This window comes from Ochlerotatus camptorhynchus, unplaced genomic scaffold, assembly GCF_037179485.1.
Source record: "Ochlerotatus camptorhynchus isolate MF236.1 unplaced genomic scaffold, CSIRO-AGI_Acam_v1.1 ptg000309l, whole genome shotgun sequence".
Lineage (NCBI taxonomy): Eukaryota > Metazoa > Arthropoda > Insecta > Diptera > Culicidae > Ochlerotatus > Ochlerotatus camptorhynchus.
The window spans coordinates 89,558-112,087 of record NW_027040797.1 but is presented as its reverse complement, the minus strand read 5'-3'; the positions used below and the strand labels follow the sequence as shown (position 1 = coordinate 112,087).

At 37.5% G+C, this 22,530-nt stretch overlaps 1 protein-coding gene across 2 annotated transcripts in view; it reads left to right on the top strand.

Moving 5' to 3' along the window:
• LOC135707384 (uncharacterized) overlaps positions 1-21,272 on the top strand; it is a 46,697-nt gene extending 25,425 nt beyond the window's left edge. For both annotated transcript variants that reach the window (XM_065229196.1, XM_065229197.1), the window contains exons 3-8: positions 6,850-7,334; positions 18,423-19,139; positions 19,543-19,673; positions 20,463-20,677; positions 20,842-20,959; positions 21,027-21,272. In XM_065229196.1, the coding sequence (XP_065085268.1) occupies positions 6,850-7,334; positions 18,423-19,139; positions 19,543-19,673; positions 20,463-20,677; positions 20,842-20,959; positions 21,027-21,152 (1,792 nt within the window). In that variant the 3' untranslated portion in view covers positions 21,153-21,272. The remainder of the gene's footprint in view (positions 1-6,849; positions 7,335-18,422; positions 19,140-19,542; positions 19,674-20,462; positions 20,678-20,841; positions 20,960-21,026) is intronic.
• Positions 21,273-22,530: the final 1,258 nt, after the last annotated feature.

The window sequence follows — 22,530 nt, the reverse complement described above, 5'->3', positions numbered from 1 at the left end:
TTCTGATGCATGGTCATTATCGGTGTCATTCCTTAATTTTGTTGCTAAGGAATCCAATTTTGACTGACAAAGGGACGCGCCTTTGGAGGGTGTTTCAACACTCCGAAGGGTATAAAGAGCGGGACCTTTCAATTAGAGTCGGATCCTTGCGATAAATGCGAGAATGACAACTGTAAAAAAAATCGAATACTTCATAGTTTCTCAATAGTGATTGAGTAATACGACATGCACTAAACTAAGGACACGTGATGTATTACAATAGATCAAATTACTGGTCGCAGTGGTGTTAAGTCCCGAACATAGGAAAACAAAATATGAAGGCGCAACATTTCATTGTAGCAGTGTTCAGTGTCATGAATAAAAAATCAATTAAAGTCCTATACGAAATGAGCAATTTGAAATTCGCCATAGGCATTCAACTATTCATTAACTTTTCAGAGTTACTAATTTAATTCGATCAAATAAATTTGAAAGCTGCTCAACTTGAGTTGCTCTTCTAAACATAGAAAAAGCATTCGATAGTGTTAGGCATGAAGGTTTGATTTCCAGTTTAATTTTCACTTTATATTAGGGAAGATGCATAAATAACGTAGCATTGTAGGGTGACCAGCCATGTGTATACGCCACAAGGGCGATGGGGACCAAAGTTGGTGCTTTATGAAACGTAAACAAACTTGAAACGTTTGTTTACGTGTGATGAAGCACCAACTTCACCTTGTTGCGTGTTTTTCGACATGACTGGTCACCCTATAATGCTAACTCATCCATAGATTTTCCCTTATCTAATTATTTGAATATTATTTAAATTACAAAACTTTCCAGTAAATTATCAGAACTCCAAATTTGATCGAATTTATCGGCTAGAGCTGGAGTTCCTCAGGCATTATTGAGCCATATCAGTTCCCCGTCGGATCTTCCTGAGTTTTAACAGGGTTGCCATACAACTTTGTTCGCCGTTGACACAGGCATTTCCCTCAAAGGAAGAAGTTTTCGTGTTGTAAATAACACGAAAACTTCTTCCTTTAGCGGAAATGCCTGTGTAAAAAGGTTGCAAAATAAGGTTGCAGGATTGCAAAACAGATTAGATATTTTCACTTCTTATGTACAAAAATGTTCCAGTCTCCACTGCCTACCACAAAAATCCGTTCGTTTTCTCCGGAAACTATCGAAGCATCTTGCTTCCGCGATCAACATCGCCTAATGCAAACAACCCCTATCAGTCCAGAATCACAATTTTTAAGTTGGTTCAGTGTGTTCACCTCAGCAGTATTCCGTATGGACAAAGAAAACATATGTGCAATATCAGTCTAATTCAAAGTTATCACATTGCTGCTAGATAGTTGCAATGTGTTCTGTCGTTTTTGGCACTAGCCCCATAAATATTCAGTTCAATTGATATTCAATTAATCCTTAGAATAGTGCACTGTACTTTCATTTCCATGTCACTTCCGAAAGTTATAGAGAGATAGTCGATGAGCTCTCCTGTGAATTCATTTGGTTGCTAGAGTGAATGTGGGGGTGAGGTGGCATATAATGTACATGTGTATAGCTCATCTACTGGTGGATGACGCCCGACTTGAAGCACTCCGGATACGGATGTGGACCACCGCTCGACCGTGCACTAATTTCAGAGAGAATGTGAACGGCATTTGAAAGCAATTTCGGCTGAAAGCATGCCATACTTGAATTGCGCCAAGCAGTAGTAGCAACAATAGATAACAGTCAGAGCGGTGGTTTTGATTCGGTATTGTAGCTGCGGAGGCTTTATTCGGGTTTAGCCGCAACAATCAGGCGCCTCAAAAGGTTATTCAGGAAATCAAATATTCATAACCAAAATAAGGTTAATTAATTTAAGCGATGATGCTTTCTAGATGAACACTACTGAATTTTATGCTGGTGCAAACACAGAATGCGATAATGAGGTACATATGATGGCACGAATCTACAGTGCAATGCAGTGTGAACTGTTGTTAATAAAATGTAATTAACAATAAATGGAAACCACTAGACCAGTTCCAGGCCAAAAAGGACAAACAAATAAGAAAATTGACTCGACTTTTCCCGATTTGCATGAAACTTTGAATAGTTTTTTGTTATCGGCAATCATTCCCATTTTTGAAAAATTTGGATCACGTACGTGTTTTTTTTTTAGCGGTGCCGGTGGTGTAGTACCCATCAGGCCTGGGTTCAATCCCAGTCGGTGGCTCCGGGATGTTCTGAGACATAACATCTCTGGAAGCCGTTGGTCCCCGGTTGAGTTGATGGGTCGATAGGTGGGGTTCAGGTGTGGGAGCTGTCTCCTCAGCACGGAAAACAAGATCGACGGAAAACAAATCAAGGAAAAAACATATCTTTACATTTTTTAATTATTACAAAAACTTCACATCTGCCTGAAATGACATCTGATACAATAAACATGGTATTTTTTTTAAATTTTAAGTAAAAATTCCAAAGTAGTATTAAAAGCTTTTCCACAGCTTTGTCTCAGACGTCATCTCGATCAAAAGTGATGTTTTTGAGCTACGATTTATTGGAAATTGACAAAGGCACCATTTTGAAAAAAATAGCATCATCAAGCACAAATGGTTGAAATTTTGTAAAAATGTGAATGATTGCCCATAACACACAATTATGCAAAGTTTTATTCAAATCCTGGAAGGTCGAGTTTTTCCGATTCGTAATTTGGCGTGGAATTGCTCACTATATAATTCCTTATTTATTTGCAGTAGGTCTCTGTTTCACGCTTGCCTTTTAATCACAGAAACCACATATTACCTGGCTCTGTCAATGAGGTTTTAATTTTTGCTTCCATATGACGTTTAAATTGAACGTGAAAATGTAAAAAAAAAGTCATCATTTATACACAAATCATCGGTGGCAAAAACTAACCAGATATTAAATGGGAAGAGGTGTTCCTGTAATAGTGGTGTCTCTATAGTTGTATGGGAGTTACGCCAGAATCAGGGATTGTCGGTTCAAGTTGTAGAGAAATACTGAGGTTTGAAAGCGTTTATTAATGAGTGCTTCAAAGCTGCAAAGAGTATAAATTTTACAATCCTGCCATATGAATACCTGGCCATCTACTTACAAATCAGTATGCTCTGCACGATCTGAACTATTATCCCGACAATTCAGTGTGGGATGCTTTACGGAACAATTAAATTGAGTACACCGTCGATACGTACATATGATCGTATTACTGTATACTAATACAATTCTGTTGATTTCTACGTTCTCCTGCGGCCACTTCAAACGATTTCAATGGTAATATCACAAATGTGCCAACGCACTAGCTACCTTTTTGTATTCTTTGTGTCTCAACAATTTTTTTAATTAATTCAAGAACAATTAAATCACTATTAGATAGTCGAAACCAAGTTCCCTTTTTTTCCGTTTGACGGTTGGCAGTGCAGCCAACTCTACGGCTGCTGCATCGACAGGGATGGAGCATCGTTCATTACTTTCTATTTTGGAAAGATTATTAGCATTAATGTGCATTGGGCTACAAAATGGTGAGTTGACAACCTGAAAGGAGCGGAATATCTAACTCTGATCCTCACAAGCTCCTACTTACGCCTCCCCGAGTCATATGATAACAAAAGACTACCAGCTGAAACATGTACACATCAGGGTGTCGTAGCCTGGGCAATGTTGCCAGTCCGGCAATAGCAAAGTGAAGAGATGCGACGCGAACACTGGCGCGGTAACCATAGTACTGTGATAGAGGAAATGCTTCGCCAAACCCGAGCGTCTGTTCTCCATGTTAGGAGCAGCTGATCACCGTCCAAGTGCCAGCGTGGGACTCTAAACAGAGCTGTGCACGAAGGTCCTCCGACGAGACAGGGGATCGGAACAATCGGCACAGACCTACGTGACGAAATAAGGTCTGCGATTGGAAACTCGGAACATGGAACTGCAAATCGCTCGGCTTCCCGGGCTGTGATAGTTTAATCTATGACGAACTTCAACCACGCAACTTCGAAGTCGTAGCACTGCAGGAACTTTGCTGGACGGGACATAAGGTATGGAAAAGCGTGCATCGAGCGGCTCCTTTCTACCAGAGCTATGGCACCACCAACGAGCTAGGAACCGGCTTTGTAGTGCTGCGTAAGATGCGCTAACGCATGATTGGTTGGCAGCCGATCAACGCGAGCATGTGCAAGTTTAGGATTCAGTGCCGTTTCTCCAACTACAGCATCATCAACGTCCACTGCCCACACGAAGGGAGACCTGACGACCAGAAAGAAGTGTTCAATGTGCAGCTGTAGCAGGTGTACGACGGTTGTTCGCAACGGGACGTCAAAATCGTCATCGGTGACATGAACGCTCAGGTAGGACGGGGGCAATGTATAGACCGGCAATCGGGTCAAACAGCCTGCATGCCGTATCGAATGACAACGGCCAACGATGCGTCTTATGGTCATGACTAAAATACTCCATACCCTAACCTAGTACGAATCGTTCGTGGCAACTTCTATACGATTTGTTTCAGTCATAAATATTCAGCTTCAACTTTTCGAGATGGAAATGTGCTACTTGGGTTGAGTGTGACACGTTAAATTACCACAACACATCCAATTGAATATTATTACGATGCCAATGTAACCCCGATGATTACTGCCACCTTCCGGGATCTGGTTCAAGTGGGCCAAATTTGCGTGACATAATTAATGGATCATCCCTAAGCAATACATATTTTTGTTTGCACTTTAATCTATACATATCCTGAATAAACAATACTGATACAATGAAACATGAAAAAGTTACAGACAATTTTTGCGTGAGTGGTGCCAACTGTATGAAAAACTAAAAGTAAAATTTTATATATATAATATATAAAATATTATATGAAGTTAAATTTTAAGTTTTTCCTTCTATGTTTGCCAAACAAAAAATAGTAAAAGAAAAGAGCACGACCATAGAGAAGAATCACATTAAGAATGCTTGCGATGTTTAAAAATTATATGCAAATAGTGTGGGCACTGTTGGGCACAGTTTTATAACGAGTAGCTCAATTCCTGGTGAAAAGGCCAATCAACTGCAACAGAAGATCAACCAGATGAAAATCAGCTAGTGTATCTATATTAACGGTGTCCAGGACCTACAAACTTTAAGTCTCAAGCCACCGAGCTCATGACTACCCAATTTCCTTCTAACTTGGAAGCAACACACTTCCATCATAATAAGTTGCTGCAACTTGATTGTTACTGAAATAAGTTACATACAAATACATATCCACAGCTACTCAGTGACAAGGGTGCTGCTAGGGAAGAGTTATGTTCGTTTATTTGTGGTTTAATTAAAACAGGAATTATTACAGTTTTTCACTATTGAATATGTGCTGGAAAAAATCCATCTGGACCAAGGGATTTGTATGGACTAGAAAAATCTATCGCCCATTCAATTCTAAAGTTTGGATATTGAATTTGCTAGATTTTCAGCTTCTTTTTGGACATTTCTAATCCACATAATTTGTCATTCATTTCAATAGATCTTCTGAAGATCTTGTAGTTCATAAGCAGTATGAAAGGACCCTGAAAATGAGTTTGCATCACTAATTCCAAAGTTTTATTTGTGTTTTCAGTAAAATCAAGCTGAACATTGCATTAGGTCTTAAGTAACATTGATCTATTCTCTTCATCGACTTTTTCTTTTGTTAATTACTTGGGTATAGAACCGTTTCTTGTCATGTTTGTCGTATTAGAAGATAGATAATAGCTGCTTTCGTCGATCTGTGAGCTGAAAATAGCTGGGTACATGGCCGTGAGGATGCAAAGAGAAAGTCGACGAAGAGAATCTATCGATGTTATTTAGGACCTAATGCAATGTTCAGCTTGAAATATCCGTCAGTCTTTTTGTGAGTTCCGAGCCAATTAGAATAATCTTTTGAGGGAACTTTTTGAAGTCCTGCAGTTTCAAGAGTGCTTTCTATGTTTTCACACAAATGCCTCCAATCTTTCCGCTTGAATCTTCTTATTTCTGTAGTATATTCACACAAAGCCTCTTTATTTTGATAGTATTTCGATGTAAATTTTACGCGCTTTAATAGTGTCCAAGATTTTTTCCGATGTTTTTCAAATCTATTATTCCAGCAGAAAACACGATTTATATGAGATATTGCATAATTAGCCTTAGTTTAAAAGCACAGCCACAAAGCAAGACCAGTTGGAGGTGGCTGGGTTCGATTCCCGCTCCGGTCTAGCATTTTTCGGATAAAAAATTGTCTCGACTCCCTGGGCGAGTGTACTTGCCTTACAATTATACTAATGCAGAAATGGTACAGGCATTAAAAGTTCTCAATTAATAGTTGTGAAAGTGCATCTAGAATACTAATATGAGAGCACACAATAAGCTAAAAATACGAGGAAGAAGAAAAGAAGATTTTGTATTTAGTACCTTTTTCTAGTTTTAAAATGGTATCAATGTTATTTAAGATGGGCTTATGTAGACTCGTCATACTTGAACTATACAATTCTCAATTTTGTTTACGAGGATTTCTATAAGCTACTTTCAGTATATCATTAGCCTGGAATTCAAACAGAATTTGTTTATGATTAGATAAAGAAATTTCGTCCGCAACATGTCAATTTATTATTCGATCGGAAATGGTCCTTATTCCTCGATGTCAAAATCAGGCGGAACCAGAACCGTGACATAGAGCACAGCTTTGATAGAACAAACACAGCAGCTGCAAATTAAATTCCTACAAATTTTATTTTCCAAAACCGATGAGAAAATCAATATATCACATCACATCCCACCCCTATTATTGTCGAAATCAATATCTATCGTCCTAATTAAAATTTTCGAGCTTATCATGCCTTTTTTCGCTCTCAACATTATTTCCAGCATAACCATCAGCAGTAGAAAGAGTTTCCCATCGTCATCTCCGCCTGCATCCGGGAAAACCAAACTATTTCATCAGAGCAAGGCTCCTAGCATAGCAAGCAATTCTGATGCCAAGAACAATAAGTATACCAACGGTAGTTATAGATCCAAGTGCAATAGGAGCAAACTTATAACTAGCAGCATAAATAATGGCGTGGAGACATCCGATGCGAACCGTACCTACAACAAGACGACACAAGACAATAATGTTAGCAGTAAGAACACTAGCAATAATAATAGTAACCAACACCGCAGCAATGACGATATTGCGGAAGATGTCGTCGTCCAGGAGCGCCTTACGGTGGCAAACGTGCTCGGTGAAATATTACCGACCGAGTTAATCATCTTCGGAAGATTAGATAGTAGAAACAATCTGCAAGCTGATCTTCTTAGTGGCTTGCTGCTGTGGAGCAAGGAGCTTGAATCGTCGATATGGCACGAAATGGGTAAGTTAATGTGAAGAACGTAGAAAACTTCTGTTGAAAGTTTATGCAAACACTCTATTTTAACGAAAAAATATGTTTAAGTTTGAATATTGAGCAAATCCACGTCAGCTGACAAATCTTATACTTCAGGCCCTCCAAATTCCATGAAACCTCGCATAACTGTTCGCTAGGGACAATGTTGACTCCCGCTTAATTTAAAAAAAATGGCGTGTTCTATATTTTACAATAAATCATAGCATGAAAACGGCTAATCTAATCGAAATGACGTATGAGACAAAGTTGTAGGTAACTTAATGTGTGGCATAACAGTCCCATTAGAATAGGAAATCTGTTTAAAACTTCAAAAAGTACATTTAATGATTTTTAAACTTATGTTTGTTTATTTGAAAGCTTATCAAAAATGCCAACTTTTCTGACATTAGACACAAGGGACACTTAAAAAAGATCAACATGGTAGAATATTTTGATATTTTTTCAGTCCAGCTAAGTTTAGTGCACCCATCGCTATGTTTTGGCTGTCCTCCACAGGGTTTTTAATCGATATCTGTAGATAACGCAGACGTTATCACCGATTATCGATTAACAACCTTGGTCCTCCAACTAAACAAGTTGATTAGAACTAGCATAGGGTTAACACTAATAACATACACAATCAAAATCAACTCGATTGATTGGAGGACTGCCAAGAAATAGCAATGGGTGAACTGAAACATTCACAACGCATTTCAGGGGATTCCTTTATTTAAACAGCAATATGCGTGATTTCATTTCCTTAATGTCTACCTCTGCTATATAGCAGTTGTAATCGCGATTAGATAACGTGTCAGTCAATAAATTCAGACAAATCTCAGATTCATCACAGTCTGACGAAGTCAAGCAGCCATAACCAGAACAACCATAGGAACTAATTGGATTGTTATCATCTGACATATATCGAACAGAGATTTAAGTAAGAGTAATAAAAGAATATACTTCATACTTTGCTGAATTATGTAGGGTAGGATGGAGCAAAACGCACCGTTTAAGCGAAATCTTCAACTGCTTGCGTATGGGAGCTAAAATTAACTTCTTTTTCTTCTTCGCATTTAAAGCTTATTGCTTATCGCATATAAGCTTATTTCGTGCTCTCAACTTAGTGTTCTAGTGGCACTTCTACAGTTATTAATTGAGAGCTTTCGATGCCTGTACCATTGTTGCATTAGTATAAATGTGTGGCCAGTAGTATCATACTCTATCCCCATGGAAGTCGAAAATTTTTCCAAACCGAAAAATTCCTAGACCAAACCGGGAATCGAACCAACACACTAAGATTTTGTTTTCGTGTTCGGTAAATTTTACCGAAATCAGAACAGCTGAACGTTCGGTGAAACTTTGAACTTCATTTGACAGGCTATTGAACTTGATAAGAATTTCAAAACATGTTCAACCTTGTTTAAATGATCAAATCTTGTCAGTTTAGTGGATATTTAGTTCCAAAGTAGCTGAAAAGCAATTGAATTGAATTGCATAAATTTTACCGAATAGTTCAGCTGTTCAGATTTCGGTAAAAATAACCGAAGTCGGCGATAATTTCTAAGTGTGAAGCCACCTCCAGCATGATCTTGCTTTGTAACTGTGCCTTTACCGGCGGAGCTAAGGGAGGCCCCAAGCTAAAATAAAGGAGGAAGTAATTGACTAGTGATTTTCTACGAAGATCGAGTGATTTCGAACTCCAAAATGATGATTTTTCATAATTTTAAATGCATTTTTTAAATCGATTCCAAAAGCAAAAATAATCTCGTATTCCTACGTCAAACATACGGTCGTGCTTTGAACACAACCCTTATCGTAGAGGCACCATATTCGAAGCGGTTCCTAAATCGACGCACTCAATACTGTTCGACTATTTTCATTCTTTATTTTTTAAATGTTGCTTCTGCAAAATTAGTTCCTGTGCTGTGCCTTAGGGATGATGGTATAACAAAGTTTAAAAAAATATATTGTCAAAATCGAGATGCGATAAAAATTAGACGAGTGCGTCATCATTAGGGACGCGTCAAATATGGTGCTGGCACGGTAACTCATTTTTTTTTCATCCCCGTTGCGCTGGTGCTTGGAAGAAAAGAGTGAAACATTGTACACACAGCAAAAAAATAATTTTGATATCACGTCAAAGTGGATGCACTACAATCATGTCGAAAATATGGTGTAATATTACTTGCTAAAAAGGACAAAATTATCATTAATACAATGCATGAACTGACATTACGCTGCTTTTACTGCATTTGTTTATTTATGTGGTCATAAAAATTACATGAAATTTTCGACATGATTGTAGTGCATCCACTTTGATGTGATATCAAAATTATTTTTTTGCTGTGCACAACACAATTAAACGATGATCTGTAGGAGTTAAACTGTAACACGAAAAAAGCACGAACTCTTGAAGTGTTGTTACTTTTAAGCACTCTCGGATTTCAGTGCATGAATTATATATTGAATTGCAACATATAGCATCTGCTATACAATAACGAGGGAATAAAAAAAACTATCCATTTATACCCAACAAACAATTAACCATTTCATGCGAGCAGTGAAAATGACGTTTACTACCACTCGAACTTTGAAATAAAACATTATTTTGAGATTTTTTCTTATAGAACCACGAGAAAAGTAGCCAACATTTGTATGTTTCATAAAAAAATTGAAATTAGTTGGTCCAGTTTCGCTGGTAGAAAGTCACGCCAAAACTGCTTGACAAAGTGGTCAATTGTCAATTGAAGTAACGGCTTCTTGGTAATTTTATTCAACAGCATGCTGAATAATACCAGTACGATTTTCCATAATGTCCTCTGTTCAGGCATTGTTAACACAAATTTGGAGAATTCATTCAACCACAACATCGAACTGCTTAATGGTGGTTAAAAGGTTCATCCAAATGCTTTTATTCGACTATACATCCCTATTCTACACTACAGAGCATATTCTATCAAAATTTGAATTGTTCAGCGTTTATTGAACGCGTTGCTTCCTTAAACAGCAATGCTGTATATGTATTTTTTTTTAATCTGGTTCGTTTATTTGGAACCAGTGTCGTTTATTTATGAACCAGTGTCGTGGAATAATTAATCTGTGCATTAGTTATACATTATCTATTCAGCGTTGTTGCTTGGGCAACGAATGAAAATGCAGTCCGAATTTTAACGCGTCTTTTTTTATTGGGAACGGTTAAAATTTTCCTGTGAAACATGGAGTTTTAGGTTAGATAACTGTTTGTTTACATACGTTTTTATCTTACGTTTGTGTAGGTTTCGAATTCGCTAACCAGATCGGTTTTATGTATGCAGCGCTTGAATAATACCTGTAGACCATTATTGACCTGAATGAGTAAGTGCGGTGTCGCACGAAGGGCGTACGCAACAAGCGTGCTATTAAAACATGAATTCATAGTGATATAGAAGCTTATAAGCTGACTGTATTCATCTTTATTCAGTAATATTATTCAACCATAAAATGGAATCGGATAATGCAAATGCAAATAGTTGAACTAATATCACTGGCGTGCACAGGGTGGGGTAATTGACCTCTCTTTTATAAATAAGATTTTGGTTTTCAAATTTTCAAAATTAGAATATAAAATAACTTGATTTCTTGATAACTTGATTTGAAGGTAAAATAACTTCATTTCATAATATAAGGGCACTGAAAACCTTTTATTGCGTCAATTCCTTTGAGATGGTGCCTGAAAATTGCACCACAAAGGTACATAAAGGGACAAACTTCAATGACATTTTTTGGTCAAAAAATTGCACCACAGTGGTGCATACTTGGTGTAATTTTTTTTTTTCAAGGTATTGCATGGAGGGTTAAAAGAAGAGGGTAAATTTAAGGTTGAAAAAATTTACCTTCGTGGTGGTAAATCGAAGCAAAAGCTTTTTACTGAATATTTCTGGTGTAAAAATATCATCAAGGTGGTGGTGCATGGAGGGACTAATCAAAATGAATAACTCTGGTGGAAAAAAATGAAACACGCTAAAAATGTTGAGGTGCACATTTGACTAAAAATTTATGGTGGAAAGTTCGCAACACTGTGGTGAATGTAGAAGCAAGGTTTATTCATTTTTCTGGTACGTAATTTGCATCGTTCTGATGAATGCAAGCTTCATTGAAAATTTTTGGTGGAAAATCTGCATCTGGTGCATTAAGAGGCAAAGCCTGAAAATTGCACCACAAAAGTGCATGATGATACAAACTTCACTGAAAATTTTTGGTGCACCGTTCTGGTGAATGGAGGACCATTTTTTTTTTTTCCTTTGGTTTGTTTTTTCCGTCGATTTTGTTTTCCGTGCTGAGTACCAATGCTACCGACGTGCCAGGAAGGCAGCTCCCACACCTAGACCCTACCTATCGACCCATCAACTCATGAACCGGGGACCAACGGCTTTACTTCCCATCCGAAGGAAGGCGTGATCAGAGATGTTATGCCTCAGAACATCCCGGCGGCGCCGACTGGGATTGAACCCAGGCCTGCTGGGGTGAGAGGTAATCACGCTTACCACTACACCACCGGCGCCGTTGAATGGAGGACCATGATTTATTGAAAAATTTGCATCGCTCTGATAAATGAAATGAACAGAAAATTTCTGGTGGAAAACTTGCACTGATATGGAAAATGAAGGTACAAGTTTTATTTAAAATGAAGCTTTATTGAAAATTTCTGGTGGAAAATCTGCACCGTTCTGGTGAACCGATGGGCAAGCTTTTCGGAAAAATTTTGGTCTTAAAATTGCATCCCTCTGCTGAATAGAGAAACAAATGAAGGTACAAGCTTTATTAAAAATTTAGCTATATTGAAAATTGAAGGTACAAGTTTTATTAAAAATTTAGCCATATTGAAAATTTCTGGTGGAAAATCTGCACCGTTCTGCTGAACGGATGGCAAGCTTTTCAGAAAAATTTTGGTCTTAAATTTGCATTCTTCTGCTGAATAGAGATACAAACTTTAATAATAATTTCTGGTGTAAAATTTGCACCATTCGGGTGATTGGAGAGAAGCTGCTTTACTGAAAATTTATGATGAAAAATCCGAAAATAGTGGTAAGCTTTATTTGGTGTAAAACCTGCAACATTCTGATGATGGGAGAAGCCAGCTTTATTGAAAATGTCTGGTAGAAAATGGAAAAAGGAAATCTGCACGAATCAGAAGATTGGAGAAGCAATTTTTATTAACGGTGGAAAATTTACACCCTTCTGGTCAATTTAAATTTTCTGGTCTAAAATTACCTGGGGTGTGAGTGAAATTCCAAAGGGATGTGAAGGAAAATTTCAAGGGAATTTCGAGGATAATTTCAAGCTCATTCTGGGAAGAATTTCTGGAGAATACAGAGGAAATTCTTTTGAAACTTTAGGAAAATTTCAGTTCCAAGGTGTTCTGAGAAAAAAAAAGTTCAAAATATTCCGAGAAGAACCTCAAGGATATAGAATTCTTAGGACAGTTCTAAAATATTTCTGGCGAGTATTCCAAGAAAATTTTAATAAATAATTTCTTGTGAATCCTGCAGATAGTTCCAAGATAATTCCGAAAAGAATACCGAGAAAATTATATTTTGAGTGAAACTCCAAAGGGATGTTGAGGAAAATTTCCGAATGTCACGTGACGAGGCCGGGACCGTGTTAACCGACTCAGCGCCCAATACGGAATGAAAATATATTTTTCATTTAGGTAATTGGATAAAGGAATCATTTTCGCACAATTTCATTCAGCGGATGCAATGATAGCACTTGTCTTGAGCCTATTCTACCTCAACATTCCAAGAAAAATAGAAAATTCTCGAATAAAGCGATTTATACAGACATGGAATATCAGTGCAAAAACTTGCGCCTGGCTTATTTTCGGTCTCTAAGCTAGTGTAAACAACTTTCTGTATATTAAACCCCCCTTGTACACATGTTTGACCCAATATTCTCCTATAAATTTCCCAATAGTATCCCAACGGTCACTTATTGACTGTGCAAACATGATTGGTAATTTCTACTTAAATTTACTGACTAAATAGATTTTTAATTTAGTTTATATAATATCTTCAATATACGGGAGGGCAACATACGCCAAAACACATACTTACCGTATAGATCGGATATGGGCGATTGCGATGAAGTAGCCCTCTATCCTACTCCCTAACCTCGTCCCTAACTAACATTTTCAGCTTTATAAGCCAACTTTTCCAGCATTCTGCAAGCGCTGTAATCTCAATATTTGTGTTGCATTGGCCAGAAATATAAAGAAAGGGCAAAAGTCTAGATGTGGAGAGATGATTGATTTGTATAGCTGTATTTTACTGGCAATAGTTAAATCGTTTTTCAGTCGACATAGAATTCCATACTTCTTGGCAATTTTCTTGATGACATTGTCAATGTGAGAGTTGAACTTAAGTTTGTCATCAATAATCACGCCAAGATATTTAATCTCGCCGACGCGATCAATAGTCTCATCATGGATTACAACAGAGACGTTCTCATTTACTCGATTCCGCGAGATTACCATAAATTTAGTTTTATTTGTATTCAATTTCAACTGCTTATACTTCAACCATCTACTTAGAGAACGCAAATCTTTATTCAAGTGTAAAACGGCATCATCTAAATCCTTAGCTGCAATGAATAACACAGTATCATCTGCAAAAAGATTAATGTCGCAAAATCGTAAAACACGTCGCAAGTCATTAATATACATAATAAATAACAGGGGCCGTAATGCACTTCCCTGGGGCACTCCAAGGTTATTCCCCACGGGACTGGAAACAGAATCATTAAAAACAGTCCGTTGAATTCTGTCAGACAAATAGCTTTTAAACCATTTATATGCAGTACTCGTAATTCCAAAGCGCTTGATTGATCTTAACAATAAGGCCCTAGAAATTGTTTCAAAAGCGCGTTTAACATCCAAAAAAAAAAACAGCAACAATCGAATCTTTACACTCCAAGTTATTTTTCCACTTCGCTAATACCAAATTCAACGCGGTTTCACAAGAAAGACCTTCCCGATATCCCGATTGTTTTGGTATCAACAAACTATTACCAACCGGTGGCAACTAACGATTTTAAATTGGCTCACTACTTGACTAGCCTATTGGTCCCAAGCAAACGATTAACGTACCCCATTCTAGTCGAAATTCTAGTACTGCACTATGTTTGTTTTGATTCACTATGAAAGTTTGACAGATAAAATGAGGGGTTCATGGATTTTCCCATGTTTCGAGGGGTACATCAATTAGCTTGGGACCGAAAAGAGTACCAGAGCTGAGCCAAAAAGTTGAGCACGTTTATTCGGGACCTTCCTGTCTTAGAGTTACCTATATGCTATTACTATTTAAATACGCCAACAGCTGGCCTTTAACAACAAGTTCTAAGATTTTCTCTAATGTGTGCAACATGTTGATGGAACGAAACTCTTGGGCTTTAATCGTTCCAGCAACTTTTTGAATAGGAACCAGTAAGGATTCCTTCCAAATTTGTGGCACATGTCCAGTTTGCAATTATTCATTAATAAGGTCCAGCACGATGTGGGCAATGACATGAAAGCAGTCTTGAATAACTATAGCATTAACATTATCTACCCCAGCCGATTTTCCTTATGAAAAACAAATAACTCTAACTAATCTAATGTAATTGGGTGAAAAACTTCAAATCTACAACTACTATTAACTGGCTGTTTTATTTCGTCAGGTTCATCGACCAATTCAATGGATTGATTAATCAATGAAACACTGTCTACAAAATAATCATTAAACTTAGATGCAATTACTTGTTCTGACTGTTCTAATGTGCCATTAAAAGTTATGAACCGCGGTTTGCAATTACTAGGTTTTAATAAAGATTTCAAAATTTTCCCTGCTGTTGTTTTGATGCTGATCAATCTTCCTTTGAACATATTCACAACGAGTTTTCTTTATCGACTGTGAATACTTATTACGAGCGATTGTGTACCTATTCCAATGATTGTCATTATTTGATCTACAAAACTTTTTGTACCATTTGTCCCTTTTCTGTTTAAGACGCAAAAGATTCAAATTGTACCACCTGTTCGAGGTTTTCAAAGAAACAAACTTTTGCTCAACTAGTTGATTGGTACACGTTTTCAAAGCATTATTGAACAGCTGTAGATTCATCTAAATTACCGGCCGCGAATGGAAAACCCACGCTCCTCTCAACAAGATTCGAAACAGCCTGTTTCGAATATTTCCTCCAGCACTTCAATTTTACAAAATTATCGGTAACGTTAACATGGTCGAAGACATTAATCACTAAGGTCTCATGATCGGTTGTTTTCGAATCAGTATCCGTAACTGAACAAATGGAATCCAAATTGGAATAAACGTGGTCAATTAAAGTTCTACTGTGCCTGGAAATACGCGTATATTCATTTACCGTTTGCTTTAAATTAAAAAAAACACAGTTAAACGCTTCAAATGATTCGAATTATGGTTGTCACGCCAATTAATATTAAAATCACCAGCTAATATATTTAATTTACTAGAATCAAGGAATGTCTCGAGCCAGTTCTCTAAAACTTCAATCAAACGCTGTTCACTAGAACTGGGAGAATGATACAAAACACCATAATTACCCATATTCATGCCACGTACAGCTGTAATGCCCAAGAACCAGTTGCCATCAATAACTTCGTTGGTACGAAGGTTGAATTGAACTGATTCTTTGACATAAATAGCAACACCGCCAGTGTGTCTAGAATGTGATAAACAAGCAGCAACAATATATCCCGGAATACTATACTGATCAAAAGCTTCAGTAAGACGTAGTCTACGTCAAAAAGCTGCAGATACAGCTACAAACAGAAGCTATCAAAATAGTTTTGGAGAGCGTTTACTCAACTTTTTCACAACCATTACTCAATTTATCAGTCGCACTGAACAACAGCAGCCAAGAAACGCTAATGTTACTTCTATGCAAATATTAATCAACTTTCAACTTTTAGCTGCAAAACAAAGCCAGTAAAGTGAATATATTACTCATTTGATGGCTTTTACATAACCAACCTCGTAACCAACCACTCTTGCTGAATAACATAAACATCGAAAGTTCTTTTTTATCAACTAAACAACATAAGGTCATGTAGATTTGTTTACGTCAGTACGAAGTTTTGGCGTAGCGAAGTTGGTAGTTTCAAGGTTTGCAAATGCGGTCGTCTTGAGTTCGAGTCCAGGTTCCGGTTCAGGGGTATAATTTGGTGGTGTGCTTAACTAATTTGGAAGTAATTTGATTCGCAGCTGAATAAAATCATTAAAACAATATTTAACCCAGATTCAGGATCAAGCTGTTTAGTGATAATTGTATAATCGGGAAAAGGTTGAATAAGCGTCTTTCATGTTTACACACAACTAAATAGCAGAATAACTGCTGTATAGAAGCGTAATTAGATATGCAATAAGAGCTTCCCACAACCGTCCCAACAGCCATAAGTAGCTGGCTAAGTTCTCCAGATTTGCTTGTATAGAGGTTGTGTAAAGGTTACCTCATATCGTATAGCATTTGAATACAGCTTGAGACAGTAGAAACCCAACTAACAATTTTCACAATGTAAACGCTTTACTCATTTCATTTATACAGCCTCAAGCTGTATTCAAACGTTATACGATATGAGGAAACCTTTACTCAACCTCTATACAAGCAAATCTGGCGAACTTAGTCAGCTTATTTATGGTTGTTGGGACAGTTGAGACAAGCTCTTATTGCGTATCCATTAACGCTTCTATACAGCTGTTATCCTGCTGTTTAGCTGTGTGTCAACTTGAAAGGCGCTTATTCAACCTTTTCTCGGTTATTTAATAATCACTACACAGCTTTCTCTTGAAGCCGGGTTAAATACTGCTTACGATTTTTTTTATGGAGGAATTTATTGAGTTTATTTTGCTGTCAAATCAAATTAATCGAAATTAGTTACAAGTCATCACCAAATTATTTTACCCTGCACCGGAGAACCTGGAATCGAACTCGAGACGACCGTATTGGAAAACCTTGACACTACCAACTGTGCCACGCCAACACTTTGAACTGATGTAAACAAATCAACATGCCCTTCTACAACAAAATCGTTGAGTAGATGCTTTATAATAGTGCACATGAATCACTTTTCTCGACTAGTTACTTCAGCTTTGTAAAGGAGCTGAGTAAAAGCTGTAAAACTGCACACGTCTAAAAATAAACCAAGTTGACTGTGAAAATGCTTCCGAAGTAGCTCTAACACAGTTTATTAGCTGAGTACAGGATGTTTAGTTGTTGAAAAAGCACTTTTGATGTTTATGTTATTCAGCAAGAGTGGTTGGTTGTGTAGAAGCCATCAAATGAGTAATATATTCACTTTATTAGCTTTGTTTTGCAGCTACAAGTTGAAAGTTGATAAGGATGTGTATAAAAGTGACATTAGCGTTTATTGGCTGTTGTTATTCAGTGAGATTGGTAAATTGAATAATGGTTGTGAAAAAGTTGAGTAAACGCTCTACAAAACAATTTTGCTAGCTTCTGCTTGTAGCTGTATCTGCAGTTTTTTTTCAGCTACTTTACAGCACAACGCTGCAAAAGTTGGCTTACAAAGCAGAAAATGTTAGTTGGGAATGAAATGAGCAAAGCGTTTACGTTGTGAAAATTGTTAGTTGGGTCTCTCGCTCATGTATTATGTACACCCCTAGTGGTGCATCGGGCCAATGTGAAAGATTTCCATCCTGGGAGGCTGCTCGCTTTCGCCTTGACCTGGGCCCAGGTTAGATTCCTGTCGACTTATTTTATTTTATTGTTGAGGCTCCTCTGCCATTAGCCCCTGGGTCTGCCTCTGCTGCGATGTCCTGCCGGGATCCAATCCAGCGCCTGCTTGCAGATTTCTGTCTACTCATCCTGGATGGAAATTAAAGAAAAAAATAATTAATTATTCCTCGCAACCTTTCGTACTCTGGAACGGAACAACACAATCAGTTTCCATCCATGATACCAATATGTTATTATCATAATATATGTCTCGCATCATCATTTCCTCTACCAGACAGACATTATCACGTCTCCATTCATTTTTCTTTCTTTGTTTCCCGTCCTAAACAGGATGGAGTGAGTGGAGCGAATACACCCCATGTAGTGTGTCCTGTGGTAAAGGGGTACAGCAGCGTTTTCGGCATTGTTTAAACAGACCAGCACCAGAAGCATTCAACACACCTAGGACTAGCACCAGCAAAAGGATGTCATCTACGCAAGCTACACCATCCCGTCACAAGCCGTATGTAAATATTGAGCATCCCACGATGGATGATATGATGAATAATGAAAATGTAAATCCCTCGTCACCATTTACGACACCGCTCACGACATCGACGTTAACTCGTGCAGAGGGAATGGAGGGTGAAAGCGTGCCAGTTGAGCCAACGGTGGCATTTGTCGACGATTACCAAGAACCGGAAAACAACGGCGACGGTAGCAGAGCAGAACATCAGCAAACGAACGAAGACACTTCAACGTCAACGACAGATCTTCATGCTGCAATTGAGAGGCGTTTTAATGAAAGTACTAATGCAAATAGTGGCGAAAGGAGCATTCTGAAGCAGCATCTAGCCTCGAGCAGACGGTTTCGAGGAATCTTTCTACGACGGGAAAATCAGCACAATGGCAGCATACCAGGCACTCCCATATTCTTCGGTGTACCACCCACGGTAGGCAAGTCGACAAAAAATGCCAATGGCAAAGAGCATGCCACCACAACCACGGATCCCGCCTGTGAGGGTTATAACATCGAACAAAGAAACTGCAACATGTTTGAATGCACAGGTGAGATTTAATACACTGCTTCTTTTATTTTTCTTAGTTTTCTTCTTCTACTTGGAATTCAAAATGGGTCTCTATCCCACGAAGAACGTATCCTGCTCCCATTTTATCCACCTAATGACTTGCGTCAACAAAGTACGCGGAAAAGCTTGCGACAAGGAAAATTCCTGGTTGCATTTTTCTCATTTTTCATTCATGGCTTTGGAAGAAATATTGCTCGGATACGATTTTAAGCATAATGCGGACGAGCTATGGTATTTGGGACGTTCTTTTCTTTTGACTTAGGGATTGAACATACTTGAAAGTATTTCATTCAATCTGCATTTACCAGAAGGAGGACAATATGTTTAAATTGTGGCGCTTGATTCGTATTCTGTTTTATCAGTTGTCATTTTTTTTTTTTCAGGTTCGATTGATCTGCTATCAGGAAGCTTCACTCACCAATCTGCAATTGGAGAGATCTGGGAAAATCGAATCAACTATCAAATAAATCAAATTGAGGCAAACTTCACATTGATGATGAATCTACGATCAAAGGTTTGTATTGTGAAGTTTTATTCTACATTATCTTTAAAGTGTCTTTAGTATGCGAAAATATTTGAATCTACAAATGATTTTTTTTTTTAATTACAATAATACAGACCGGCTCAAACGCCATCTGCCTAGCATCCAGCGCCTGAAATAGATACGTTTATTAGGGAGCCAATTTATTTGCGTGAGTTACGATCTTGTCAGCACCGAAGCTATTTAGGTATCACGCATCTTCCAGATTGTCGATTCACCATTTTGTACATCCAATCAAGCAGTTTACAGTTTTGCATAAAAAATGAACCGAAGTAAAAAAAGATTCACGACATAAACAGATTTTCGAATGTTGCCTTCGGATGAGGCTGATGGAGAAAAATAACCATTTTCTCGTCAGAAATATCTATAGAGGATGTAAAAACTCATGCTTACATTTTTTAGCATATGCCAATTATTTTGTGTGTATTTGAGAACAGGCTTATAGTTACAGTTGAAGTAAAGAAGAAGAAGAATAATAATAAGATGACGATGAATGTGATTGAAATATCCCGTAATGTTTTTTCAAAGCTTTATTGGCAGGCGAGATTTTTAGCTCGTTGGCTAGTTCATCTCGTAATATCACGTAGTGTTCAAATTCCTGGCGATCAACAAATAATTCCACACCTCCACAATTTAGCAAAATTAAGGCAATTAGAGGAGGACCGCCGGGACTATTTATGATGTGAAAAGTTCCATAACTTTTCTCCATGGACAAAACTTTTCTGTTTGCTTTAACATTTTTCCTCTTTTTTTTTTCTACAGAAGCAGCATCCCATACGAATGGGTCCTAACGAGCAACACACAAACAATATTCTGTCGTTGCGTTCACAATTGGCCAGTAGCTCAAGTTTGTCGATAAATTTCGTTAACGATGGGCATGGAGGATTGAAAGTAATTCAGGAAAAGTTCGGCCTTTCGGAGATGCTGCCAGTTGAGCGGAATTTATTGGATGGCAAATGGCACTCGGTTGCCCTAAGGTAGGTCTTTCTCGTGAACGTGTACACCGATCCCAATACGTCCAACCTTCCCATTCCGCAATGACCCCTCAGGTCGGACTGTACCGTTTTCGTTGACCAAATCCAATAATTCAGTGCCTAATGGTTCACTGTGCCTTTTGATAATTGCTAATTTATGATTGCAGTGGAAGGAACGGAGGATACATAAACGTGTACATCGATTGCTTATGGGTGAACTCGTTCGTCCTCTCGATAGGAGCCATCGAACTGCCGCAGTATCCGGTGATTGAAGCTGGACGTGATGTTAGTTGCCGTAATTTATCTCCATTGTTCAGATCGTTTAACATCGTCATGTGTTGTCGTTTTTTAGATCGACCTTCGACAGTTAACTTTGGTACCCGGTGGCAGAGAGCGGCTACAGTGCGCAACCGACACCATTCCCATCACCGACACCGAGAATCGTCAAGTGACAGATTTTTTCGAAGGAATACATTAGCATCAATTTAACGTACAATAATGGAAGCAAATTCAAAAGTACCGTCGGCCTTCAATATTTCATTGTTTCACATCTGCTGTATGTTTGAAATGACAGTGAACTGGTTCGAAATCTCCTGATGCGGGAATTTAGCCTATCATTACACGGTTTTTTTTTAAATAAAAACAAGGAAAGGGTGGAAGACCAATGTTCAGAAACTGACATGACAAAAAATAGGCTGATCATATCTGCTAGAACAATGAATTACCAGCTCTCTTGAGTTTTGCAATAGATGTCGTTAGCAAATAAAAGCTTCTGCATTTTTTTTTATTCCTGTTTAAATTTATTAAAAATATATTAACTGGTGACTTGCGGTAAATCATTTAAGATGTTTATACTTCACTAGTATGTTAGTGCCGTCCCGTTTTTGGCAACATCAGTTATTAATTTCCCCAGTATTGTACCAATGCTTTCCGGATCATTTTTAATAAATCTCTGATCCCTAACGAACGTTATTGTAAAGTCATAAAGTAAATTTAGTGTTCGATGGATTTTATAATATATAAAGAAACCAAAAACGGGAATGCATTGTTATAAGATTCTTTTTCTCAAACAAACGTTCTACAACTCAAAAAATGCAACTGGTTGAAAAAACTCAGATTCCAGATTCAGATGTTTGAAAAGTATTTCCAGTGGATCACGCTACTGACAGCATGATGGTAGATAGGACTATGGATACTATAGATTCCATAGATAAGCGGAGGCGAAGTAGAATTTAGTTAAATGAACTGTCAATCATCAATGTGTTTTTTTTTTTCGGGGAAATATTGTCGTATTATGAGCAAAATGATTTTTTATTTTCATTTAATTTTTTTTCTTGAGTATAAATCGTAAGTGAATGTTTTTCAACTATTAATTAAATTTATTTATATAGAAACTTTTAATACATTGAGGACACAGTTTTTATAACCAATCTCTAAATAGCCATTGACTACCAATTTCTAAATAGCCATTGATTTATTTCGCGGAAAACAGAAGAAAGACATATTACGCAAACCACTCCTCGATTCATTGTTACAAATATTTGCTTTGTACTTCATTTTCAACCTTTGTGCACGAAACAAAACAAAACAAACAAAACGAGGAGCTTATTGATAGCATGAAATTTTAATCACGGATGTCAGTAAGAGCATTTATGTTTCATGGTTGCAAAAAAATAACCCTAACATAGAATTATCATGCATCATCATTATGTAGTTTACATTGTGTTCGTAGAATGATGCAAAATAGAATATTATGACGTGTCTCAAATCAAACGTTTGGTTTCCAATAAGTAGGTGCTTAGTACAACATTAATTGAAAATTAGGAAGATTCAATTATTGAATTTCAAAGTATGAG